General features: G+C 43.2%; 1 protein-coding gene across 1 annotated transcript in view; it reads right to left on the bottom strand.

Annotated features, from left to right (window-relative positions):
- The window catches only part of MYO3B (myosin IIIB), a 252,794-nt gene that overhangs the window by 168,902 nt on the left and 61,133 nt on the right, over positions 1-22,759 (bottom strand). The window contains exon 8 of the mRNA XM_077917134.1: positions 5,334-5,489. Within this exon, the coding sequence (XP_077773260.1) occupies positions 5,334-5,489 (156 nt within the window). The remainder of the gene's footprint in view (positions 1-5,333; positions 5,490-22,759) is intronic.

Genomic DNA, 22,759 nt, shown 5'->3' on the forward strand with positions numbered 1-22,759 from the left:
AACTCCCTGGAAACTTACTAACTTTATCATGTTGCTAACTTTACCACTGTCAACACATGGATATCACTTTTTCTCTCTCTGGTTGCTTCCCCTAACCTGCCCTTTAATCTTCTGGTCTGGCCCAAACTATTCCCAATACTGGGTAGAGTAGAACAACACTTAGGAATGGGGTGAATAACAAGGTCTCAGACTAATTTTCCTTCAATCAATTATGATTTTACTTAACGATTTGGGAAGACAACAAGGTAAAATTGTTATGAATAGCTTCCTGGGTGCTGAAAGAACTGGAGCATTGCCCTCTATTTTCTGACAAAAGGAAATTTACTAAGCCACATTTCCCAAAGACAAACACATTTTGCCCTAGAGTTACTGCCAGCATACACCTCATTTTCCTCCTACCTACATTGCCTTTTCCCTGTGAAGGTTAACAAAGAATTCCCTCTATTTAAATGAAGAATAGCAACAGTCTGATCCACGTTCTTTCTTTCGCTGAAAAGATGGAATTGCAACACTGAAAAAGGAAAATCTTCAGCACAGTGGGAGCAGAATAGACCTGGTGACCTCAATTACAGCAGCAATACCAAACTTCCAGCGCAGTTCAAATGCTGACTAGGTCAGTACAATCACGGCAGAGAGCTCTGTTCTTGAGTATATTTCAGAGGAGTCATAATGACAACACTGGCACAACCTTAATTGCAACATCACACATGCCACGACTACAATAAGAATCTGTGTAATCATTAGCATTTACAATGTAATCAGCCTGCATAATGGTTGCTTCCTTGCCCACAGTAGGTTTTACAGGTCTGCAATCTGTCCCCTGGTATTCGCCCAGACAATGTGTGGAGGAAACTGCAGTTTAAAACCACATTCAATTCTGCACACCCATCATTTTACAACCCAATTGCTATTCCTTTTAGCTTTGCCTGGTGCTATCTCTGAGTCCTAACAGGGTGTATGAAGAAAATTACAAGCTGGGCATAAGCTAGTTTCTTGCAGCTAACGGCATTCAGATTGGTAATGGAATTGACTCCAGCTGCAATACCTCCCTGCTAGAGACAGACTGCTGTTCTTTAAAAAGATGTCTGATGAGAGCCAGCCTAGAGAGCCAGCATGGACCAGCAGGTAGTGCTAGCTGTTGTTCTAGGGAGCCAAACTTTTGTTGGGCTAAGACTGAATGTTACTCGTAAGATCATCTTGCTAAGAGTTATATCTTGCAAAGCAGGTCAGAAATAACTGCAGTTTTGCAATATAATATTGTGGATGTGGCCAGAGAATCATTTACTGTTTGTTGGAGAAACAGCTTTTAAGAGAGACCATCTTGGCTGTGAATCCTGGAAGACCTGCTTCCTGCCTTGCAGGCCTTTTTCTACCAGGCCTGGGATGGTGGGGCCCTGACTGACTCCAGCTACAAAAGCTGAGGCTGCTGAACAGACTCTTGGGTTGGGATGTTGTTTAGAGGCTTTGTTGTTGCTGCTGCTGCATATATATATATATTTGCATCTTTATTTTTTAGATTTTATTATGATTTAATGTGGACGTTGTTCAATTTTGTTGAAATTATTGATGTGTTTAATTTATTGTTTATGACTGTTTTTTGTTATATTGTAATTATGTAAGCTGCCTTGAACAATATAACAAAAATAGTCACAAACAATAAATAAAACACTGAACAGCTCTCGTGTGCTTGAAGGTATCATGTATCGTGGCCAGCAACATTGTGTAATGTACCTATCACTGGCCTTTTCTCACTTCAGAACACAAATGGATGTTTTCTTTTCTTTTCTTTTCTTTCTTTCTTTCTTTCTTTCTTTCTTTCTTTCTTTCTTTCTCTGAACACTGTCATAATCTCCCCTTACCATGCTAATTTTGTGTTTGTATGAAATTACTGCAACTTTCAGTGCTCTCTTTGCAGTCTGAAATGGCACAGTTCAGCACAAATACATCAAGTGGAGTTTAGGGTAATGTAGTTTGGCTCTGAATTCTAAAGCCATGGCAGCTCTGTATTATGGGCCGAAATGCTCTTAGTGGTTCTCAAAGGGTGTGGTGCACCACACTTGTGTGGCAGAAGAGGATGGCAAATGCGGCGGCAAAATTCAAGGGCAATCAATATTATATTTTGGGAATGGCATGTTGTTCTGTAGCTGCAATGTTTAATACTTTCTGGGTGTCCCAGAATCATATTATAAAGCAGTTGTGTTCTATGTTATAAATCAAGCACCGCTAGGAGTTGCCACTTTCAGTTTTTCAACGTATTTCTTATCGATAAAAAAAATTCAGTGCAGCATGAGCAAGTTTTTAATCTGAAAGTGTGATCCAAAGAAAACCGTTTGAGAATCACTGGGCTAGCGCATACACGATGAACCATTCATAGCCCTGGCCTATAATAAACCCCGGTTCTGGAATGGAATAGGTCAGGGGTCAGCAAACTTTTTCAGAAGGGGGCAGGTCCACTGTCCCTCAGACCTTGTGGGGGGGCGGACTATATTTTGAAGGGGGCAAAAACCCGAATTCCTATGACCCACAAATAACCCAGAGATGTATTTTAAATAAAAGGACACATTCTACTCATGTAAAAACACGCTGATTCCTGGACCGTCTGTGGGCCGGATTTAAAAGGCGATTGGGCTGGATCCGGCCTACGGGCCTTAGTTTGCCTACCCATGGAATAGGTATTCAGCCTCCAATTCATCTGCTGGATTTCTAATGAATGATAATGTCTCAAACTGATCCTATACAGGAACAAAATCTCTGGTACAGTCAGCAGCAGTGGAGCATATGCCTGCACTGCCCAGGACAGGCAGGCTCCTGAGGGGAACGGAGCGCGCTCCTGAGGGGGGCAGGGAGCGAAGGGTGGCCTCGCAGGCGCGGGAGAGCCGCTCGGGTGCATGGAGCGGTGCATGCGCACTGCATCCGGGGGCGGAGCGAGCCGCCAATGGCAGACATTCGGCGTGTTGCCTTCCGGGACTCCCAAGCCTCCTCTGAGCTGTTAAAACGAAGGGGGAAGGCCGCCGGCAAAGCGGTGCAGTCCCGCCCTCCCCCCAACGGCTCAGGGTAGGCTTGGCAATCGCGGGCGGGTGGTGTGCCAAATGTCACCCCCCTCAGCGATGACACCCGGGGCGGTCTGCCCCCACCACACACCCCTTCCTCCGCCCCTGACAGTCGAAGCAGAAATCCAGGAATCCGTTCAGTAGAATGAGCAGGAAGGCCCCCAAAACACAGCAATAATAATAATAATAATAACAACAACAACAACAACAACAACAACAACAACAACAACAACAACAACAATTTATTTATATCCCGCCCTCCCCAGCCGAAGCTGGGCTCAGAGCGGCTAACAACAGTAAAAGTAACACAGGTTACATAGAATCACAATCAATTACTTGAAATACATTCTACAATCAATTCATTCTAAAATCAATTCAGAATCAAATTAATGACAACCATTGGGCTAGAGTTCTACGAGGATTACCAAAGGAGGGGGTCAGACTGTGCCCTGGCCAAAGGTCTGGTGGAACTGCTCTGTCTTGCAGGCCCTGAGGAAAGATGTCAAGTCCCGCAGGGACAGAGCGTTCCACCAGATCGGGGCCACAGCCAAAAAAGCCCTGGCTCTGGTTGAGGCCAGCCTAACCTCCCTGTGGCCCGGGATCTCCAAGATGCAAGCTTACTGTATTTTGAAGAAAGTAGTAGTGCACATTGCCATCTAAAGGAGGGGAGAATATGACTATTAAATGCGGAGTCTAAAATTACCTACCTGCACCACTGAACAAGCTGCTCCAGACATTGTATTCAGTATAGCACCTAGCTAGCCACAGACAACTATACTTCACTATAGCAATGATATTCACCCATTGCAGTCTGAAGTGACACAGGTCACTTTTCCACCTCTCTTTATTCTGCTGGTGCACAGACCAGGCCTCTTACTGCAAACAAGTGGGCTTTTATCACCCATATAGGTATACTCTCAAAACAGATTATGAAACAAGAAATGTGGCTAGTGCACTCAGGGTCTTTTATTTTCTCTGAGTGTGGAATCACGTGTCTATGTTTTTCATTAGTGTTTGGCACAGCAGCCAAGTTTGCACCTTATGGCAGACTTTTTTCTTTTGAAATTGAAAACGGCAGCCATCAACAGGGAGAGAATTCATAAGACAGTTTACTTAAAAACAAGGAGGGGGAGATGGAAAAGAAACATAAAAGACCAGCCTCCTGAAGCAAGTCTGACCATTCTAGACCCTTGCTTTAGAAGCATGTGGAATAATTCCAGTTGCAGTGAAATTAGGAAAGTCACACTCACCTTGAAACTGCATCTATTACTTTGTTTTTAAAGATTTTTTTTTTAAAGGCCTTTGGTTTTCAAATAGCACATCCACTCTGGCTGGATATGCACATACATTTTTATGACTTATGAATCATGACATTTAATTTTCTTCATCAACATTAGCAGGTATTTATTTACAATAATGGTTTACAGCTTATCTAGCAGCCAGACGAATTTCATATTACGAAATGATTGCAGAGCAGCCGAAGAGCCTTCATTTGCATTTAAATTCACTTTGGAAACAGTGAAATCCTGCCACCCTCTGGACAGCCATGAAACCAAGAGATTTTCCCTGCAGCTAGCCCTAGATTGGCCTGGAAAAGAAGGTTTTCCTAATGAATATTAAGTACCCAGCTATATACGAATACTAGTGGTAATATTAGGCCAATGGTGAACCGAAACATCAAGGTTCGGACCCTTAATGTTTCACCACTGTCACTTTATTATTCACATTTTGAATCTTCTGCCCTCCCGAAAATCACAAAATATGAGCATGTTCCCTGCTAAGAGTTCATTTATTAATTTTGCATGCCATTGTTAGTCTTAGCAGTAAATCCAAGAAACTACTGGAATGTGATGCTTCCATTACGGCTGAATGCGATTAAAAGACATGAATGAGAAAGTTGTTTTCCGCTGCCTTGAAGCTCTCCATTTATATGGAATGTTGTAATTCCTGTATGTAAGGATCCATAATAATTAGAACAATATAGCAGCTCTAGTTATGGGTAAACCTGTCATACATAAGAACTGGTGGCTCCAGATGAGGCAATGCAGCCCCATGGTCACCAAGATGCTTCTAGCTGATTCAAGGGCAGCTGAGATGAGCATCATTGACGGGAATGCCCATTGCAATGTTCCTCCAGTTGGGACACACTGATCCTTCTTGGTGGACCAGGGCAAAAAGCTTTAAGGCATTATATGATATCTGCGTAAGCAATATATGTCTCGCAATTAAAAGTCATAAATTTCTGGAACTTTGTAGTACGGCTATAGCGAAATTGAACAGTACCTTGTCTTGGCTACGGAGCCTAGATGTTGTTGTGCTTGAATGAGATCTGCCAGTTGTTTTTGGAGTGCCATGTCTCTGCCATGGACCTGTCTTATGAAGGGATGTTCCAAAAGGTGAGTGACAGATGGGCGTTTTTCGAAGTCCTTGATTAGGCACCTGAAAAATGCAGCAGTTAAGTTACTTATACATAGATGGACACAAGCATTCAGTTCTGTTAGAAACTGTTTATTTATTTCATAAAAAGTTACACACCACTTGATCGTAAAAGGTTACAAAGCAGTTTACAAAAGACAAAACAGTAAAAAAAGAAGAAGAGGATTTTAAAGGTGTTTTTTTTTTTTTTTTGCAACCCTACTTTAAAACATAGAAGATTTAGGCCCAGAGATGGAAAGAAGATAAAAGTCCCTACCAGAGAAGAATGGCAGGCCAAGTTGATGGATTATGCCAAAATGGCGAAAAAGAATCAGAAATCAGGAAGACCAAAATTTTAATAAGGAATGGGGAAAATTTATAACTTCTTTTAAAGATCATCATAAACAGTTAAGATCGCTAGTAGGATTGGAATATCACTTGTAGTTTAGTGGTGAATTCTGGACACACTGGAGAGGTAAAAGATTTGGATTATCACAAAAGATGCAGGAGGAAATGATTGACAACAGGACCCACAAAGAGGAGTAGGGAAGTCCAGGAGATTCCTTGGCATCTTGTTTTTTTGTTGTTTGTTGGCTATGTTTAAAATTTTAATCTGAAAAACCAAATAAACAAACTACACCCCCCCATATTTTTCCATGTATAAGACTATATTTCCCCCCTATTTTTTCAAGTTTAAAACTGGGGGTCATCTTATACACGGATAGTGCATATGGGGGATTTCTTTATTTGGAGTCCCAAAAAATAGGGGTTGTGCTATACACGGAAAAATACGGTATATACATAAAACATACAAAATCTAAAATACCCAAACAGTTACTCTACTCTACTCTCCACTGTTGATTTCTGCTATTTTGCTTTTGGATACAGACTTTTATAATGTATGAAATGCTTGGGTGTCTTATACGTGGGAACAAGCATCTCAACAGAGTCACTAAACTTCATGCGGCACTATACTCAAAAAGTACAAAATCTGAATAAAATATTGGGTGATTTCTGACATTCCCCAAGCAGAAGTCCATGTATGTGCGTCCTGAAGATATTCTGGGGGTATGGGATAGGCTACCGCAGGGAGGAAAGGAGGGGGGAGCCCCGTCCTGCTCATGGAAACCCATTCCACTCGCAGGTGAGCACAAATTGGTATCACCCATACCCTTTAAGAATTCAGAGTGCAACATTACAGCTCATGTCATAGAATCATAGAGTTGGAAGGGATTGCAAGGGCAGGAATCTCAACTACCGTATTTTTCACTCCATAAGACACACTTTTTTCTTCCTAAAAAGTAAGGGGAAATGTCTCTGCGTCTTATGTAGTGAATGCGTGGTCCCTGGAGCCGAATTGCCCAGGGGCAAAAAGCAGATCATGCTTTCTTTTTTGAAAGAGGGAAGGGGGCGTTGAAACAAAGCCACTGATCGTTTGCCGATCGGGGAGAGAGATAAGGGACACTAGAGATAACGGAGGCTGCCTGGGAGGGGGGGAAGGAAAAGACAGCAAACTTACAAAGGGGGGAAACAGGGAGACTAAAGCAATAAGGAGAGAAATTAGAAGAAAAGGAGGAGCAAAAAACTGTTCCAGCTAAGGAAAAGACACTAAGAAAAACAAGAGGGAAGGGAGTGTTGAAAGGAAACAGCTGATCAGTGGAATTGGAAGAGAGATAAGGGATGCAGAGGCTGCCTGGAAGGGGGGAGGTAAAAGCTCATGGATCCTCAGGATTTTTACATTGGGTCACCCCAAATTCACCATCAGATCACATAGCATGTCCATGGCTACACCCTGCCTGGGGCCACAATGGCGCAAAAACATGGTTACAAAGCACGGATCCACATGGATCCTCAGGATTTTTGCATTGGGTCACTCCAAATTCTCCATCAGATCACATGTCTCATGGCCACAGCAGGAACCACAAAAGTCATACATCCACATCAGAATATATATTTTTTCTTGTTTTCCTCCTCTAAAAGCTAGGTGTGTCTTATGGTCAGGTGTGTCTTATGGAGCGAAAAATACGGTAGGTCATACATGATGGGTGGGCCATGCAACCTCTACTTAAAAATCTCCAAGGAAAGATTCCACCGCCTCTTGTGGGAGTCTGTTCCACTGTTGAGCAGCTCTTGCTGCCAAGACCATTAGGTTTAGAAACATTTTAGTAACAATTTTATAACCCATTGTTCACATGTATTATTGAATGATAACTGAGTGAGGTGACTACCGTAGGTGTTGGTTGAATGAAACAAGCCAGCCAAAACTGACCAGAATTATTTGGCATTATATTTTAAAGGAAACACAGTCACTGTGATGCTTAGCTGTAATTGCAGGCAGAGGTCCTAATCCTGCTAATGTTATCTGAGATAAAAGTGTCACAGAGTAGAATGTTAACACGTCAGTCATAACTAACTTCAGGGATGACTAGCTTTCGCTCAGTCTGGAGGGTTCTCAATTAGTTTATCAATATAAATAAATGGCTTAATAAAAGAAACTATCAGAAAAGAAGAGTTCATTGCTAAGAAGCAGTACAAGGCAGAGAGCTTTGAAGGTCTGAACACATTCTAACTATAAAACTTGACACTGTGCAATTGGCAAGGCATAAAAGAAGCTAGAATTCAGAATAACATGGCTTCAGATTAAGCAAAAATAATGTCTTCTAAATATAGAAATGTACGGAAGAGTCAGAAAAATTCTTTTTAAGCACACACCCTATTATGTCTGATCACGTTAGTTTGTTAAACTTGATTTGGTTCAGTCGTATTAGAGAAGCATTTGAGAACCAAGAGAATATAAGCTCTAATGTACCATGATAATTATTTCCTGAACCTACCCTATAGTTTTGAAGAGTTTCATATTAGTTCCAGCCTGAACTGAATTTGTTTGGCTGCGCATTTTCAGATTCACATGTTTAATTCTATATTTCAGATTTACCAATGCCCTGTGTAGCAATCGTTTTCACATAAACACTTTTAAAATAGCTTTGGGACAAACAATGAGAGCCATTTTACACAGCCGGGCAATAAAAACAGCGTATTTTAAAAGTTCTACAGGTGATCAGCATCAGTGACAATGTAGTGTTTTACACACACACACACACACACCCTCAACATAACACCTGTAATTATTTCATGAATAAGAAAAGGACAAAATATACTCACGACACTAAGCCCAGCCTGTGTTATCTTTAAAGAATCATCCTTAAGTAACACCTGCCTGTTGAAATAACTTTCAAAAATATTTGGTTGCACAGAGCTCTTCTGTATACTTCAAAGCAAAACAGCCTAGAAAACATTCTATTTTACAAACGATCAAGAGACTCTAGTATCCCCTGTGAACTGGAGCCTCCTGATATCAAAGCTAAAGCAACAAAAACCACCTTATATCTATCCTCCTGCAGAGGTTATAAATACCACTCCTGCCCTCCCATGGAAAGAAATCAGTCATTTGGCTTTTATAGGTTCTGTGTTTCTTTTGTTTTCTTACCCATCATTTTAAAAAAAGGAAAAAGTCACTGTGGCCCCATCTAAAAAATATTATGCTTGTCAGTCTCTCTTCCAAGTTTATATCCTCCTTTGTAGAAAAGGCAAGAGACTCACTAAATACCAACCGCCAGCTACAGTAAGAGAAAACAGCAAGGCAATTGAAAACGGCCCGTTTTTAATGGCGCAACTGGATCTTTATGACGACTTCCTAGAATTAAAGGCCAGTACGAAAAGCGAGCCCCTTTGAACAGTGCTGTGCATACACGTTTCAGCTATAGCTCTTCTCTCTAAGCTGCCTAGAATAACAGAGCTTGTTTAGCACTGGAAACCACGAAGGAGGAAAACCAAGGGGCTTCACCTGCAGTAGCCAAGATCATAAACGGTTTCATGATGTGAATGCAAAATCTTGATTTCTCCATTACCATGGAAGGAGTTTGACATCACACTCTTCCTTCATTCTGACGGTGCAAGCGTTTCTGCTTGCCAGGTGGGACAATTCCCTCTCTGCTCCTCCAACATGCTGTTCTGTGGGTTCTTCCTGATTCTCCAGAGAGGGTTTGGGAGAGGCAGGGATGCACAGGGGGAAGGGGGAAGCCCTCTTAACAGAAACCCTCACACTGGCTTCCATTAGTGGGCCAGGTTGGTTGAATACAGCTCTAACAAGATGTCCATGAGAAGCGTGCCAGCAGGACCTGAGAGCAACCATTGTGTCTTTCCCCAAGGAATGTTGGGTTTTGTAGTTTAGTGAGGCTGAGAATTAGCAGCCCCTCTTCCTACAAAGACTACAATCCCCAGAACTCCTTGGGATAAAAGCAGTGGCAGCGGATCCTCTTTTGCCATTTGAGATGAAGCAGGAAGGGCCTTGGCCCAGTATACCCGAAGGAGTGTCTTCACACCCATCGTTCTTCCCAGACGCTGAGGTCCAGCACTGAGGGCCTTCTGGCGGTTCCCTCACTGCGAGAAGCCAAGTTATAGGGAACCAGGCAGAGGGCCTTCTCAGTAGTGGCACCCACCCTGTGGAATGCCCTCCCATCAGATGTCAAAGAGATAAACAACTACCTGACATTTAGAAGACATCTGAAGGCAGCCCTGTTCAGGGAAGTTTTTAATGTATTTTAATGTATTTTTAATCTTTGTTGGAAGCCACCCAGAGTGGCTGGAGAGACCCAGCCAGATGGGCAGGGTACAAATAATAAATTATTATTATTATTATTATTATTATTATTATTATTATTATTACTATTATTCCCTGCTGCTGCCACCTGCCCCGCTGCCTATATCGCCAGGGGAGAAGCCGTGCCGGCAGCAGCACCTATTTCAGGTGTGAAGATCTCACCAGAAATCGGGACCAATGCCAGTTTCTTTTCTCCAATGGTGGCGGAGATGGCGGGTGCCCATGGGGACACTGCCTCAGGGGCTCCGGCCCCCTGAGGCAGTGGGCTCACCTCGCCTAATGTCTGGGCCAGCCTCGAGCAAAGGGAATAGCTGCTATTTGAGTTAAAAGTTTGTAGATATCTTAAGGAACCTACTTGCACTGAGCTCTGGATCCCCTTGATAAGTTCTGTAGCCCAGACGATGGTTTTAGGGTGTCCTACTGAGGAGACTTTAGAACTCAGGGGTGGATCCAGAGAGGGGCAAACTCTTTCAATATCCAAGGCAGCTGCCACTCTTCCCCCTTAAACCAATCTAGCACCCAGTCTTCAGTTCTTTCAGAGGAGATTAATTTAATGTACCATTCTCAAACCAACCTAGCCAGCATCACATCAGCAATGGTTAAGCTTACAAAGCATGCTATTTTATGAGATGGCACTGCTAAATATAGGGCAGCACAACCACAGTCATTAGGAACTTTCCTCTTGTTCAAAGATAAGCTGGACGTATTTTTTATATACTGAAGAAGCCCTAGACCAGGGAGATTTCTAAGGTTTAGCATTCTAGGTTTCTTAAAATGACGTATTTCCCAAAACCATTTCCCCCAAAACATATTTTGAAAGCCCACAGCATTGCTAGCCTTATAATGAAAAGTAACGTATCGAATCAATAATATATAGCTCTAGAGCAGGCGCCCCCAAACTCGGCCCTCCAGATGTTTTGGGAATACAGTTTCCATCATCCTTGAACACTGGTCCTGTTAGCTAGGGATGATGGGAGTTGTAGTCCCAAAACATCTGGAGGGCCGAGTTTGGGGATGCCTGCTCTAGAGAACTATCCCAGATCACCTCAGCGACACCAACTGATGGGACTGTGTGTCAGCTCACAAAGGAGAAGTTCTGTTCCATCTACAAGGGAACAAGGCCAGCCCAAGGCATTTTGCTTCTTGAGGTGAAGGACACAATGGTGTCCTTACCATTCCACATACAGAAGCTAATTGGCCTGGCCTTTGATTCTGTCTTCAACACTGATGAGAGGACAATAACTTCTAACTGCTCCTAAGGCAGCAGGTTTAACAGTAGCACTTGAAGAAGACTTAAGGAGTTGCACCTTAACAGTCACTTTAACAAATGTTCCCATTGACTAATATTATGGTTCTGTTTTGCCCTAATGGTGGATGACCATTGTTAATATGAGTAAAATATACTGAAAAGGAAACAAATGCTGCACATATTGGCCTCAACGGAGGCAAATCCATCACCTAATTTGAAATTCCAGCACCTTCCATCATGTTTTCCTAGCTGAAAAGTAATCCTCAGAATTCATTAGTGTCATTACGTTAAACAGAGGTGGCAGCCATTAGCTGTCTGTTGGGTGCCTAGAATCTAATATTACAGGTTCCTAAGCACCAATTTCATTCTGTCACAATTACAGGCAGGCAAAGATGAAGCGTTTGTTAAGACGGGAACAAGCAACACAGAGGCCTAATTCACAGGCAAGCAGCTTGCATTTGGATGATAACATTGTTGAGGCAGAGAGAGCTATGTGCACAATGTAAACTGCCATTTTTTTGCAGCCAGCAAATCGGAAGAATGAAAGGGGAACCAGCTGGTGCGAACAAATATTTGCAAACGAAGAAACGGATAGAAATAGATTTCACAACCCAAGCAGAGGTGGTGGCATATCTTGTCAGAAACAGATCTCCTTCACCAAAGAAAACATGACGGTGGCCAGAACAGATATAGGCCAGTGTTTGCATTTATTTCTTGAACTGGAGAAGGGAGAAACATATTAACCAAGGCAGCAGCTATCAAACCTTCCACCTTCCAGGAACAATGAGTCCACATTGAAAAATATGGTAAGCTTCCAAAAGTATGTATCTGCATGCAGTGAATGAATGTGAAGGGCTCCATGCTAGTTATCATTTCATCAGATGCGGACATCTCCAGAGAGCAGCTCGCTTGGGTAGAGATCTAGCCAAATAGGCTTCCCCCTCATAGTATGCTTGGACATCAAGAATACAGACAGGATACTTAATCATGTGGACTGCTTTACACATATAATACATGAAGAGGGCTTTAAAGGAAACTGAATACTCTACCCATCTGACTGGATTGGCCCAGCCACTCTGGGCGGCTTCAAACATATATAAAAACATAATAAAACATTAAACATTAAAGAACTTCCCAATACAGGGCTGCCTTCAGATGGCTCAGGGATCGCATAACTTCATACCCTCCAAAATTTCGCCAATGAAAATAGGGACGTCCTAAGGAAAAGTGGGAGATTAAAGGATCAAATCAGAAACTGGGACAGCTTCTGTAAATCTGGGACTGTCCCTGGAAAACAAGGACACTTGGAGCGGCTGACATTGAGAACAAGGTACTTGCTGTGGGTCACTTGCTTTTCTCCTTCAATGCTTTGCTGTCATATTTTTAATTTACTCCAACCCTGAGAGCCGGAAAGTTGAAGACAAAGATCTTATGAAGTGATTATGATTTCTAACAAGCTGCTGGATGTTTCCAAGAAAGGCTGTGGTCCTAATCCTGTGATCTTGGGAAGTCAACATGGAACACACTATTGCTAGTTTTATTATGAAAAGTTGATAACATGCTCTTCAGTCCAAAGTTTCAAAGAATGGCTCAAGAGATTTAAAACCAACAGAATACAAATCACATAATTTCTAAAGTCAACAAAATCAGCATGAAAACAGAGCAACAGGCCAAAACTGTTCTGGGTCTTGTGAAAGACTTGTGAAAATTAAAAAAAAAACCTCAGCTGGTGCTAAAAGAACATCAGATTTGACATAAGACAAGTTTTTCTGAGGAGAGTGCATTCCAGAGCCAGGAGGCCATGGAAGAAAAGGCCCTGTCCCCTCAATGGTCACCACCAGCCTCACTTCTGAGGGTGGGGAAACAGGCCTCTAATGATCTTAATACCTGGAGCAGGTTCATGAGTGAAAAGGTGAACCTTTCTATGCCCTGATCCCAACCTGCTCAGGGCTTTAAAGGCAAGAGCCACAACCCAGCTCCAAGCAGCCTTCAAAGTCAGGTCCACATAAAATGTTTTACAGTAGTCTAAACAAGACGTAGGGACGTGGGTGGCGCTGTGGTCCAAACCACAGAGCCTAGGGCTTGCCGATTGGAAGGTCAGCAGTTCGAATCCCCACAAAGGGGTGAGCTCCCATTGTTTGGTCCCAGCTCCTGCCCACCTAGCAGTTCAAAAGCACGTCAAGTGCAAGTAGATAAATAGGTACCGCTTCGGCCGGAAGGTAAATGGCGTTTCTGTGCGCTGCTCTGGTTCGCCAGAAGCGGCTTAGTTATGCTGGCCACATGACCCGGAAGCTGTGCGCTGGCTCCCTCGGCCTATAGAGTGAGATGGGTGTGCAACCCCACAGTCATCCGTAACTGGACCTAACAGTCAGGGGTACCTTTACCTTTAAACAAGACGTAATAGCAAAGCAAGTCACATCTGTAGTGGGCAGCTGCATGTCACAAAATCAGCTGCAACTCAGATGTTAATTTCCCCCTCCATTAAACACTTCAGCAGTCCCACCAAGGATTCTCCCGATGAGAACCACTCTGTACTCCCCTGAGGCAAATCCCCTTATTCGGATGACAGACGGGGAGGTGGATGGAATGATTTCCTCCTGCGCATATAAACAATAACAACAAATGTCCATCTCCAGTCTTACAAAGCTCTTTTCCCAATCTTTAAAACCTCATCTAGCTTTTAAATTGGAATTACAGAGACATTAATTGTCAAAGGAGATCTTAAGATTATACCAGTCGCTCACAGAAATGGCAGGGCGGAACAGCTATATCCTTCTACGTACACCACAGCCTCATCGGAGATGTTGAACCCATTTTAGTGAGAGAACGAGATAAATTCAAAACAACAAGCAATCCAGCAACACAACAACAGAAACGTTTATTATTATAAGCCACGTCTTTCAAAGGCTTAAAGGTTCTGGCAGTGGGGATGGGAAGGGTAAACAGGCACAGGGGAATTTTGCTGACTGAGGCAATGAACAAGTTACCCATCCCATTTAATGTACAGAAGCTGACTGGACCAGCAGTTGAATCTGGATTCAACATACAGTGGACACTCAGGTTGCGAACGTGATCTGTGTGGGAAGCACATTCGTAACCTGCAGCATCCGCAACCTGCAGCGCCGCATCTGTGCATGCACGAGTTGCAATTTGGCGCTTCTGTGCATGCGCTGAAACCTGGAAGTAACCCGTTCCAGTACTTCCGGTTTGGTGCAGTGCACAACAAAAAATCGTGAAACCCAAAGCAATCTGTAACCCAAGGTATGACTGTATTCTGTTACTTCAGAGGGCAGCAGGCTAGTATAGGAACACAGGGTTTCTTCTTATGTGGCGATCACTTGTAACCGAGTAAGATTGTGTTCCATGAACACAGTTTTAACAGTGAGTCCGTAAGTGACTGTGGAGGCCAATTCTGGATCCACACGTCCTTCCACAGTGGGGACATAGGTTTCCGGGTGGCAGCTGATCACAGTGAAGGTTTGCCAAGTGTGCCTTCCTCTTAGCACCTTTCTCCCTTTTGTCCCGAGTTTGAGCATCTTCAAATCCCATGACACCTTTGGTAAAGGCTGTTCTCCAATTGGAGCGCTCGCAGGCCAGTGTTTCCCAATTGTCGCTGTTTATATTACATTTTTTTAGATTTGCCTTGGGAGAGTCTTTAAACCTCTTTTGTTAACCACCAGTATTACGCTTTCCATTTTTAAGTTCGGAATGGAGCAGTTGCTTTGGAAGATGATAATCAGGTATCCAAACAACATGGCCAGTCCAACCACTTTGATGTTGAAGAATCATTGTTTCGACACTTTGCTTCTTCCAGTACACTGGCATTAGTTCGCCTGTCTTCCCAAGTGATGTGTAAAAATTTTTGGAGACACCGTTGATGGAATCTTTCGAGGGCAAGCTACAAGGTACATATAGCACTGTTCTCCAACACCTCACTACAACTCACTCTCCACACACCTCAACATATGCTGCCAGAGGCAGATGACACACACTGCCCAACAGCAGGGCTGGTCCTGAGGGAAAGGGACCACATTATGAGAATTGAAAAGCAAACCTTTGGGAAAATGGTTAGTCTCTTCACCCTACTATAAACAAGCACCTGCCTGAATGACTTACTTTTCCCCCACCACCTAAGGCATTTGCCACCTAAGGCAACTGCCTCACTCTGCCCAACGGCAGGGCCTGTCATGAGGGAAAAGAACAGCATTTGTTACAGCGAGCACTGAAAGGCGAATTTCTTTGGGAAGATGCTTTGTTCCCCCTCCCATTTCCCCTCATACGCAGCCATCTGCCTGAATAGCTCATCCCTTACTTCTCTCGTGTGTAGCTCTGACTCAACGCTAAGCCAGTCACACGCTGCAGACAGGTGGACGAGAACAAGCACATCATGAAACCCATTTGTAATAATGATCCAATGATGCGTCTGCTCTTTCACATCTGCTCATCTGTTCCCGCTACTTGCCTGTCTTCAGACTGCTGCATGATATTGCTGTTGTTGAAAAGAAAATGAAGGAAAACGGGGATAGCTTTGCCTGCGGCCATTTTTTTGCTTTCCTTTTGTCTTTCATCACAATTCCATAGGATCCCTGCCCAGTACCCAGGCAGTATTATGCACTGCCTTTCAGGAAAATCACCCCCCACCCCCATAACAGAGGTGCCTTGAGGACATGTGTCCAAAAGTAGCATGCCATGATAAACAACTGATTTATTTTTATTTTTTTGCTACCTACTGCTACACTCAGGTTCCACAAAGCAGATTTCAGTGTATTACACAGTATTCAATTATCAAGTGCATAATATACATTCTAGTACACAAGACACATTTATGTATCTATCGATCCACCCCTTAGAACCAGGTATCATAAATTTCTGATCCTTCCTGCTGGAAAGAGAAACACTCGACTATTGGAATGCCACCAAACCGAGCTGCAATAAATCCTCCGGCAGCAAAATTATTTGAGCACCCCCCCCCCAATAGTTTTAACTTGCTGAAGGCACTGAGAAATGTAAGAGGACTCAGGTTCAGTTCTGAGGAAAATATAGAGCTTACAAGTGAGTAAATTCTTAGCCAGTCATCCAAGCTTATGGGAATAAACTTCATTGGGGTGGGGAAGCTTAGCGTCATAGGCCAAATGCAACCTCCCAGTTCTCTCTGTCTGGTTCCAGTGTGGTGTAGTGGTTAAGAGGGGTGGACTCGTAATCTGGGGAACCGGGTTCGCGTCTCCGCTCCTCCACATGCAGCTGCTGGGTGACCTTGGGCTAGTCACACTTCTCTGAAGTCTCTCAGCCCCACTCGCCTCACAGAGTGTTTGTTGTGGGGGAGGAAGGGAAAGGAGAATGTTAGCTGCCTTGAGACTCCTTTGGGTAGTGATAAAGCGGGATATCAAATCCAAATTCTTCTTCTTCTTCTTCTTCTTCTTCTTCTTCTTCTTCTTCTTCTTCTTCTTCTTCTTCCTGGGACTCTTCCATGGTCATCCCTCATTCCCAGGCCACATCCTCTCTCCACAAGTGACACTCTCCACAACTGACATTGGTTCTGCTCTGAGCCCTCCTCGAGTTCTTTTGCCCAGGTGAAATGTATTCTTGGACTATGATAATTCCTCTCGCTTGTCTGGATGGAGGATGGTAGTGGTAGAAGCTGTTTTTGGACGGCTGGGATGTAGACCGTTATCCTAAGCTAAGAATCACATTCATTGCTTCAACCACTTTTCAGTCTGCACTCAGCAGACCACATGGCCACACAGAACATGGGAAGTCTGTGGGTAATATATATGGGTTAGCCCCTAGCGGAATATCTTGACTCCAAATAACAGCTCAGGAGATGGACATATCTTGCTAAAGGGCGATGGGGCTCAGCCACAGTGCTGGGATTGCTTCTTCTTCTTCTTCTTCTTCTTCTTCTTCTTCTTCTTCTTCTTCTTCTTCTTCTTCTTCTTTGTCCTGCAAACTGATCTGAATGATCAGTTTCATAACCAGACACTATCCATCCAGCAAACAAATGTTTTTCAAAAAAGAAAAAAAAGGTTCAGAAAATGACCAGGCAAGGAGCAGAAGAAGGTGGCACTTTACTGCTTTTTAAGGCATAACAAGAATGTGTCCACCAGTAAAACGAAAATCAGATAGGGGGGACTTGGGGAAGCCCACCTAACAATGTTTAGAAAAAATAAGGATAAGACAAGAATCTGTTTCTATTGTTTGCTTTCCTGTTTGTGCTGTTTATTTGTGTTATAAAATGAATAAAAAAAATTGGGGGGGGGGGAGAATGTGTCCACCAATCAAAAATTGTAAATTAAACTTACTAGTATAGAAAGTTCACAAAATGCCCTGGGCACAAAAGTAGAAGGTTTCATTATGCGAATGGTATGTGGTATCTGTCAGTAGTGACATCACAGCCATTGCCCAGTAGGTGCAGTCATACACTTTACTATAGCAATAAAAGCAAGTAGCTGGGGGCAAGTCTTAAAATGACTTGCTGACAAAATATGAGGCTTCGGGTGCTGAAAAAATGCAATAACACACAGCAGAAGGGCTACTTTATGACAGAATGCCTACTTAGCTGTTGAATAAAACACCTACAATGATATTGTACTATATAAATTCTTCTGGAAAAGCCCTTGGTTCAGATTCCACAATGGGTGGCCTCAAATATGTATCTAATCCACTTGTTAAAAAATTGATGCTTTTGAATTATGATGCTGGAGGAGACTCTTGAGAGTCCCATGGACTGCAAGAAAATCAAACCTATCCATTCTGAAGGAAATCAGCCCTGAGTGCTCACTGAAAGGACAGATCCTGAAGCTGAGACTACAATACTTTGGCCACCTCATGAGAAGAGAAGACTCCCTGGAAAAGACCCTGATGTTGGGAAAGATGGAGGGCACAAGGAGAAGGGGACGACAGAGGACGAGATGGTTGGACAGTGTTCTTGAAGCTACCAGCATGAGTTTGACCAAACTGCGGGAGGCAGTGGAAGACAGAAGTGCCTGGCGTGCTCTGGTCCATGGGGTCATGAAGAGTCAGACACGACTAAACAACAACAAATCCACTTGTAAGTCAGTTGCAAGGATAGATGTGAACAGACACTGAAAAGCTGTATAAGAATACTTGTAGTAGCAGCAGTCGTTAAAATTTAGGTTAAATATGTATCAAAAATATGTTTTGAACAGTTGCAGCCTTTGTTTTTCAACCTGCCCATGAAATATGTCATAGTCATAATCAGGAGGGTTTCGAGTCAATGTGAGATACCCTTTCCAGAGGTTGAATGATAATAAATTAGGATGCACCTTCTTAATCTACTCCTCCACAGTAACACTTGATCAGGAAATGACCAATTCCAGTTACTTAAGCCTTTTATCTGTTCAGTTCTTCAAAGGGAGCAAACTTTTTAAAAGAATTTTGAACTTCAAAGGGATTGATGGCTAATTGCACGGCTCTGTTCTGCAAGGCTTCAGGGAGGCTTTCTTGAAAGTTTTGTTGTTTTGCAGAGAAACCAAGACAGAATTCGAGGTGTAGCTTAAGCAAGCTAACCCTTTTCATTCCGTGGAATGAAATAAGTGAGAACTTGCTTTTGTCTGAGATTATCTGGATGAAAAAATAATTGTAATTTAGATAAATAAATAAAGTTGGAGCCTCTAAAACCTTCTTGCCTAAGGTAACACAATCAGATGTTTTGTATGTCACCCTAAACCATGGTTTGGTAAGATTTTCATGAGCAGGAACAAGCTGCGGCAAGAGTTGGACTCATTATTCCTCTCCTCTTCTTGCATCACTGGGTGAAAGATTTTGGCAGCTTCCCCCTTACTTTCTTCGACTCGCATTGTATTGTGCCATCCAGATGTGAGATCCTGGTTTATAAAACAACATCCGGGCAGATTCAGAACAAGCCAGCTTAAAGCTGTTGTTTCCGAAGCTGGTTTGGTAACCTAACCAGAGTTTGTTATAAACCACAGTTCCCGGTTTGTTACAACATGACAACCAAGTTTAAGGGAAAACAAATAAAAGCTTTCTTTTTTCCACCCTGCAGCTGTTTGGAAGGCAGTGTTGTAAACAAAAATTGCCCTTTTCCCTTATGGGGTATCCAAGAGCCATATAGAGTCCTTACATAGGTTTCCTATTGGTAGGAGAAGATAACAGAGGCCAACCAGAGAATATTGAGAAACAAAGCAGCTAGTAAGCTTGATCTTTATTGAACTGTTGAAACAGGGTGCTCCCCTCACACGCAGAAGGAGGAGGACCTAGAAAAATGGTGCGCAAGCCCTTATAAAGACTTTTGAAATTGCCACCCTGTAGATCAAGACCACTCCCAGAAACATCATACATACATCACAGGAGGGGTGTAACCTAAGACCACCCCCCAGATACATCATACCTACATCACAGAAAAGGCGGTCTAAAACAGAAAATTTGAATGTTGTTTTTCTCCTGTCGTTGTTTATCTCCTGTCTGGCAGGTTACTTGATTGGATTGCCTGGGGAGCCTGGCCATTCTTTTGTACTGATAAATACTTAGTTCCTGGGCCAGGTCACAGGCTCACACCCTATTCATATCTTAAATGTGCCCTTAAGACAGGATTTGTGAGGAAAGAGACAAAGGGGAGGTTTCCCACTTTGACCTTGCAGAGAAAACATTTGCTCAGTTTAGGAGTCAAAATGATTCCAGGTCGGTCTTCCTGTGCTGATCTATGTACGTGCTTGGTTGGTACGCTTATGAACATTGCCATATATCTAAGACCTCAAAATTCCTATCACAGCGGTGATGGGAGAGGAGGGCGCATGCAGGATCGAGGCCCACAGCAACTCCTTTCTGCTCATGCACATCTCACTAAGCCATGGTTTAGCATGACATGTGAACTGGGCCAATATAAAAACTGGAACTGTTCACTGCACTCCTTATGTATATATGTCATAGGATACAATATGTATCAAGACAGAATGACCACATAACCATAAATGTACAGCTAAGGAAAACCTGGAAGTAAATGTATCACGCTGTGGTTGCAAAATCCCCACCGCCTCAGAAACTCAACCCCCAAGCCTTTAATAGCTGAGTGATGAAAAGTAATTCAGTGGCGTTCTTCTCCACACTGAGAAAAAGTAAATTTCTGCTTATTGTAAAAAAAAAGTGTAAGGATCGGCAGCTGGCAGACTGGATGCTCAATCTTGCTTCCAGAGACTTCTTGTCTGGCCCCTGCTGTAGCACCCCAATCAAATCCTTGCCACCCCATTAGGCATGTCAGACATGCCCCTGTTCCCACTTCCCCCAGTGTGTCCATGGCTACAATTTTAAAATAATTGCTGACCAGGACTGTGTTCTCTAACTAAATATATAGAGAATCCGCTGAACAACACCAGTGTGTCAACAATAACAAGGCAATTCTGCACAAGCTAAAGAAAATTGGCATATGGAGCAGAACACCTGCTCTGAACAAGACCCTAAAAGGATTTGGTGATGGCAGCTAGAGGGGGAGAATGGCTGTATTAGCGCTGAATTCAGAAAGGCACTTGTCTGAAGATGCACGCTCCCTTCTATGTAGCTACATAGGTCTGGACCACAACTTGAACCAGATAAGCTTGTTATGCAAATTATAGTCAACATCAGGGAGGAGGTAGATAATGGAATTACTGAAAATTCAACCACTCATCACAAGGGTGAAGGGAACATCAGGCATGGTCCTAACATTTGGATAAAAGGAACAATGGACTTGTTACAATCATTTCTTTTAATTTATCGAAATGAAACTGTCACAAGCCAGGCACTGACAAATGCATAACTAATGCATATAAATGAGTCATTTATCACTAATGGCCAAAGAGTTCGATGCTGTATAGCTTGATGCTTTTAATATTTTTTTTAAAAGAAAATAAAAATAGCTTTTTAAGTGGGAATCAAACCCTCCGTATGGAATGACCCATAACTCAAATGGCAGTGGTCACCATATATTAAAAGCTATTTTGGATTTTGGGACAACAAGGGAGTCAAAGGTGTGCTAAAGGAGAAAAAGGAAAGAGGGGGGGAAAGCAAAACTGAATGGATTCTTTGCATCTGTCTTTACTGGAGGAGATGTGGGGCAGATCTTTGTCCTTCAACTAACTTTCTCAAGAAGGGAATCTGAAGAACCGAGGCAAAGAATGGTGATAAGTGAGGAAGAGATTCTTGGTGTTATGAACCAACCAAAACCAAACAAACCATCAGGTCAGGATGGTACAAAACAGCAGCTGCCACCAGAGCACTCGGGGAGTGTGGAATGAGAAGTGCATAACAGCCATGTGCGCTTCAATCTCAGGCGAGGCTGGGATCAAGGGTGCATGGCTGTTGTGTGCTTCTCAAATGGCCTCATTGAGTGGCTCTACAACAGGGGTCAGCAAACGTTTTCAGCAGGGGGGCGGTCCACTGTCCCTCAGACCTTGTGGGGGGCTATTGGGGGGGAAGTGAATGAATTCCTATGCCCCACAAATAACCCAGAGATGCATTTGAAATAAAAGGACACATTCTACTCATGTAAAAACACGCTGATTCCTGGGCTGTCCGTGGGCCAGATTGAGAAGGCGATTGGGCCGGATCCAGCCCCTGGGCCTTAGTTTGTCTACCCATGCTCTACAAGGAGTGTTTCTTTCTTCTTCTTTTAAAAAAAATTTTTATTAACAATTTCAACATAACAAAATACCAAAACATATCATCTTCATTATTTCCCCATCTCCCCAACGAATCCTCCTCCCTCCCCCTCAAGACTTCCCTCAGCTCCTCTCTCTGATTTCTCAACACGTATTGTTCTCTGCATACTGTAAAATTATATAAATCCTTATATTATCTATCTACTGTATTAACCATCAATAAATTTGTGTATGTTTATTCAAAACCTGCCAAGGAGTCCAGTTCATTTTGTTGTCTTTTTAGATCATTTGTAAAAAGTTCCCATTCTTCTTTGAAGTCACAGTTGTCCTCTGCAAGGAGCTTTTCTAAGGCGGGGTGCGAAGGGCGAATGGAGGGCCTTTGCTGCCGAAGCAACACCAGCTGCTGGAGCAACACCTCACAAAGTGGCGTAGGGCTGGCTCAGGGAGGGCAGCATGAGCAGTCACTCTAGAAGCCCCCCCCTCCACCATGCTACAGCCCTGGTACAAAGCATGTCCTACATAATTCATGTATTTGAACATTTCAGGGAACACAGAGAACCAGTGTACAGTGGAACCTCGGAAGACGAATGTAATCCGTTCCGGAAGGACATTCGACTTCTGAAACCTTCGAATTCTGAGGCACGGTTTCTGATTGGCTGACAGGCTTTTTGCGGATCGGAAGCTGCGTCGGACATTCGGGTTCCGAGGAATGCTAAAAAACCCCCAGAACACTTACTTCCGGGTTTTCGACATCTGGGAACTGAAACGTTCATAG

This window comes from Podarcis muralis, chromosome 1, assembly GCF_964188315.1.
Source record: "Podarcis muralis chromosome 1, rPodMur119.hap1.1, whole genome shotgun sequence".
In the NCBI taxonomy this organism is placed as follows: Eukaryota; Metazoa; Chordata; class Lepidosauria; order Squamata; family Lacertidae; genus Podarcis; species Podarcis muralis.